This window comes from Salminus brasiliensis, chromosome 13, assembly GCF_030463535.1.
Source record: "Salminus brasiliensis chromosome 13, fSalBra1.hap2, whole genome shotgun sequence".
Taxonomy (NCBI): Eukaryota; Metazoa; Chordata; class Actinopteri; order Characiformes; family Bryconidae; genus Salminus; species Salminus brasiliensis.
In genome coordinates this window covers 21,498,198-21,504,197 of record NC_132890.1, presented here as the reverse complement: position 1 = coordinate 21,504,197, position 6,000 = coordinate 21,498,198, and the positions used below count along the sequence as shown (strand labels likewise).

At 42.4% G+C, this 6,000-nt stretch overlaps 1 protein-coding gene across 3 annotated transcripts in view; it reads right to left on the bottom strand.

The window, feature by feature from the left end:
• Nucleotides 1-4,246: 4,246 nt before the first annotated feature.
• The window catches only part of zbbx (zinc finger, B-box domain containing), a 61,845-nt gene continuing 60,091 nt past the window's right edge, over nucleotides 4,247-6,000 (bottom strand). For all 3 annotated transcript variants that reach the window (XM_072695768.1, XM_072695770.1, XM_072695769.1), the window contains one exon: nucleotides 4,247-4,522. In XM_072695768.1, coding sequence (XP_072551869.1) covers nucleotides 4,308-4,522 — 215 coding nt within the window. In that variant the 3' untranslated portion in view covers nucleotides 4,247-4,307. The remainder of the gene's footprint in view (nucleotides 4,523-6,000) is intronic.

Below are 6,000 nucleotides of genomic sequence, written 5' to 3'. Positions count from 1 at the left end.
CTAAGAGTTTATTAAGATGATGTATTAAAGAACAGACAGCTGAGGCAGCAGTGGGCACAGGCTCACCAAAACCTAAAATAGGAAGAATGGAGAAACGTAGCCTGGACGGATGAATCTGGATTTCTCCTGAGGAACAGGAGATGGTGGAGATGGTAAGGTTAGAACTTGGCACCAACAGCATGAATCAATGAACCCAACCTGGTTGGTATCAACAGTGCAGGCTGGTGGAGGTGGTGTAATAGTGTGGGAAATGTTTTCTGGGGACACTTTGGGCCATTGCTTGAATGCCACAGACTATATGAGTCTTGTTGCTGACTATGTGCATCCCTTCATGGCCACAGTTTACCATCTTCTTGTGGCTACTTCCAGCATGATGATGCACCAAGCCACAAAGTAAAAGCGTCTCAAACTGGTTTTATGAACGTGACAATGTTTTTCAGTGGTATTCCCAGTCAACTAATCTGAATCCAGTGAACACACACACACACACACACACTCTCCCAGACTCTGATGAGTGTGCAGTGCCTCTGCACTCTTCAATTATCTAACTGAAATGTGTTCAGTAACTTGCACAGAATTACATCACCACATCACAAATAATTAAAGTGCCTGAAAATGCCTGATGTAGAATTAGACAGACGATGGAGTTCCACTGACCAATGTGTGTGTGAGGGGTGTTGCCTGGAGGGACAGTATGCTAGAATCTGATTGTAGGATTAATGGGAAGAAAGTGATACTGTTTTTTCTGTGTGTGTGTGTGTGTACGTGCTAGTGAGTGAGCGTGGGTATCAGGGATCTCCTCCTCGTCGTCTGGGTGACCCCTGTCACATCAAAGAGAGCGGCAGCCCTGGAAGCAGTTAAAACAAGCTAGTGTGCTCACACGCGCACACACACACCTACCTCTGCTCTCAACCCTCAGCACTGCTATGAATGAAACATGAGTATCAGACCAGCATAAAGCTGATTTAAATATTTTCTCTCTCTCTTACACACGCACACACACACATCTACAGCATCAGAGAAAGACTGAAAAAATGAAAGGAACCGAGCAAGAGTGGGGGAAAAAAGACTCAATGATAAAAAAAAGAGAGAAAAGTAAGTTGAAGAAAAAAACAGAGCTAAAAAAGAGTCAAAAAGAGAAGTAAAAGAGAAGATAAATAAGGTAAATAAAGAAAAAGAAGAGGTGAGATAAAAGAGAAGAAGAAAAACAAAACACAGAGACACAAAGAAGGAACAAGAAAAACAAAGGCAAAAAGTAGAGAAATAGACTGAAAGACCACTGCCCTGTAACACACTCCACAATGTTACACCGCTCCCCATAACACAATCCACACTGTTACACCACTGACCTGTAACACACTCCACACTGTTACACCACTGACCTGTAACACACTCTACACTGTTGCACCACTCCCCCATAACACACTCCACACTGTTACACCACTGCCATGTAACACACTCCACAATGTTACACCACTGACCCATAACACACTCCACACTGTTACAACACTGACCCATAACACACTCCACACTGTTACACCACTTACCTGTAACACACTGCACACTGTTACACCACTGCCATGTAACACACTCCACACTGTTACACCACTCCCCCATAACACACTACACACTGTTACACAACTGCCCCATGACACTCCACACTGTTACACTACTGCCCCATGACACTCCACACTGTTACACCACTGACCTGTAACACACTCTACACTGTTACACCACTCCCCCATAACACACTCCACACTGTTGCACCACTGCTATGTAACACACTGCACACTGTTACACTACTGACCTGTAACACACTGCACACTGTTACACCACTGCCCCATAACACACTCCACACTGTTACACCACTCCCCATAACACAATCCACAATGTTACACCACTCCCCCATAACACACTCCACACGTTACACCACTGACCTGTAACACACTGCACACTGTTTTACCACTCCCCCATAACACAATCCACACTGTTACACCACTGACCCATAACACACTCCACACTGTTACAACACTGACCCATAACACACTCCACACTGTTACACTACTTACCTGTAACACACTCCACATTGTTACACCACTGCCATGTAACACACTGCACACTGTTACACCACTGACCCATAACACACTCCACAATGTTACACCACTCCCCATAACACAATCCACACTGTTACACCACTGACCTGTAACACACTGCACACTGTTTTACCAATGCCCCATAACACACTACACATTGTTACACCACTGACCTGTAACACACTGCACACTGTTATAACACTGCCATGTAACACACTCCACACTGTTACACCACTGCCCTATAACACACTCCACACTGTTACACAACTGCCATGTAACACACTCCGCACTGTTATATCACTGACCTATAACACACTCCGCACTGTTATATCACTGACCTATAACACACTCCACACTGTTACACCACTCCCCCATAACACACTCCACTCTGTGAAACCACTGACCCATAACACACTCAGTTACACTGTTACACCACTTCCCTGTAACACACTCCATACTGCTACACCACTGTTTTGCACTCTGTTACACTACTGACCTTTAGCACACTCCACAGTTACGCCACAAACCCATAACACACTCCACACTGTTACACCAGTTCTCCAGTTACACCACTGACCTGTTACCCATTAAACACTGACTTGTTACCCATAACACACATCACATTGTTGCACTGTTGACCCATTACAAACTGCACACTGTTACACCACTGAGCTGTAACACTAAACACTGTTACTTGTAACACACATGCCTTTTAACGCACTCCACACTGTTAGACCACTGAACTGTAATACACTCCACACTTACAACCATCTCGAACAGAACTTGAAGAGAATGAGAGAGACAGCGACAGAGAGAGAGAGAGAGAGAGAGAGAGAGAGAGAGAGAGAGAGAGAGAGAGATGCTGTAGTACTTCAGAGGCAGAGTTCAGGAAGAATAAGAGGAACAGAGGTGCTTTGTTCAGTTGCCTGGAGAGAACACACACACACACACACACACACGCTCCAAACTAATCCTGTTACTGCACCAGCAGCCTGTACACACTCCACACAGCAGTGTGCCTCCAGCATGGATTTGGCCTTACCATCTGACACACACACACATGCATAAAGATATGGCTGTCAGAGAGTCAACACACAGAAAACACAAAAGCTTCCAGAAAATGCCAAAGCGTTTACATTTTACACTACATTACACACACAATACAGCCAGAAACGGTAGTTCAAAAGAAACAGCACACACACACACACACACACACACATACAAACCACTCCAAAATACAGCGCTATTCTACTTAACCTGTCATGGTTAAAGGTTTTACAAGCACACATTCAACTGAAGCCTCCAGCACAGTGACAACCAAGAGAGAGATACAGTTATAGAGAGAGAGAGAAATAGAGAGAGAGAGAGAGAGAGAGAGAGAGAGAGAGGACGTCTTGTTTTTTTTCTGGTTGAACTTCACACTTCTGTAGAATTAAACAGTCTCTTTTAAAAGCTGCCAGCTGCTCACACACATTAATAGTACAGAACCTGTGTGTGTGTGTGTGTGTGTGTGTGTGTGTGTGTGTGTGTGTGTGTGTGCACGTGTCTGTGTCACTTATGGATGCTGAACTAAGCTTAATTATGCTGTGAGGATTTTTAATGAGTCCACAGTAATATACAGCCTAAACACTAACAAGCTTTTACTAACGGAGGAAAGTGTGTGTTGCTGTGGTAACAGGTGTCCTGTAGGAAATCCTCTTCCATCTCTGCTCATGATTACATACATGCACAAACACACCCTTCCTTCCAAGGGTCACATATCTGAGAATGAATTTAAACTAAAGTAGGCCATCACAAATATTCTAATTACCCTCTCTAGGCCCCACCCACAAATATATTCTGTTATAGCTATTGATGCTAGATTGGACAAGCTTTACAGAATGCTGCTAAAAGCCAAATCTACTGAGAGACTGTAGCTCCACCTCAGTGTATATCACAATACCTACATTTAGAGTATTATTAATATTCACCCTAATGAGAGACTGTAGCTCCACCTCAGTGTATATCACAATACCTGCTTACTGATGATGAAATAAAATAACAATAACAAAATGCCATCATTATTAATTTATTTCTGTGTGCTATATATATATATATATATATATATATATATATATATATATATATATATATATATATATTATCACCACAAACATTTTAACAGCAATATCTTCTGTCCATGTTTTAAAATCTCATTTTTTTCTGTTCCTGGTGTCATGGTTCAGCACTCATCTGTCGGAGTTCTTCCTCTAGTCCAGCCAGAGTCTGGTAATCTTTATCATCCTCATCCTCCTCCTCGTCTTTAAGCTCCACAGTCTGCACTTCCATGATCTCCTCCGCAGTGCGGGACAGAGGCCGAAACACTGGGGTCATGGTGGGGTCCACGGTCTTCGGTCGAGAGATGCTCGGAGTGTTTCTGCTGGAGAACCCTAACAAACCAAAACATATACGGTAAATTAACTCAGAGTAATAGACAGACAGACAGACAGACAGACAAGCAGACAGACAGAGAGAGAGAGAGGGGTAGTTATACAGTACAATACAAAGTAGGGATAAAGGAGTGTCAAAAGGCTGCAGGGTCAGCAGTGTGTGTTTACCCTGACTGAGCCCCATCAGATCTAATCACACACACACACACACACACACACACACACACACACACACACACACACTGCATTTACTTTAAACCACTTCAGATTCAATTCCCCCATTACAGTCTGTCTCACACAGAGACAGACCCACACACACAAATACATACACACACACACACACACACACACACACACACACAGACAGCACATGCCAGTAAAGGGAGAGGCAGCTGCTCATTACAGAAAAATCCTTGTTTTGTGTGAGTGTGTGTGTGTGTTTGCTGTGTTGTGTTGTGATGTGTGTAGTCCAAGCCCTAATCCTAGACTGGCTTATTCTCTGCTGAGATGCTGAAGCTGAGACCCAGCCAGGTAAGTCCCCCTTAATTAGCCATAATTTAATTGTATGACTAATTGATTGACAAAACATTTTTTATTTTATTTTAATAAATCAAATTGCTTACAGTGGCCTAGTGCTGACAATGTAGCTGTGTGTTAATGCTGTTTATACTGATCTAAATTGAAAGCAGAAAAAAGTATGGGTACGTATCACAATCTAACCCATATAAAAGAGCAGAAACTGTACTTTACCGACAGTATGGTACTGTATCACAATCAAGCTCAATTAAAAGGGCATGAAAAACTGTGTTATACTGAACATATGGGTACTATATCACAATCTAACTCAATTAAAAGAGCAGAAACTGTACTATAGTGACAGTATAGGTACTATATCACAACCTAACTCAATTAAAAGAGTAGAAACTGTTCTATTGTGACAGTATGGGCAATGTATCACAATGTAACTCAATTAGAAGAGTAGACACTGCAGTGTAGTGAAAGTATGGGTACTATATCACAATCTAACTCAATTAGATGAGCAGACACTGCACTACAGTGAAAGTATGGGTACTTCAAGACAATCTAACTCAATTAGATGAGCGGACACTGCACTACAGTGAAAGTATGGGTACTTTATGACAATCTAACTCGATTAGATGAGCGGACACTGCACTACAGTGAAAGTATGGGTACTTTATGACAATCTAACTCGATTAGATGAGCGGACACTGCACTACAGTGAAAGTATGGGTACTTTATGACAATCTAAACTCAATTACATGAGCGGACACTGCAGTATAGTGAAAGTATGGGTACTTTATGACAATCTAACTCGATTAGATGAGCGGACACTGCACTACAGTGAAAGTATGGGTACTTTATGACAATCTAACTCGATTAGATGAGCGGACACTGCACTACAGTGAAAGTATGGGTACTTTATGACAATCTAAACTCAATTACATGAGCGGACACTG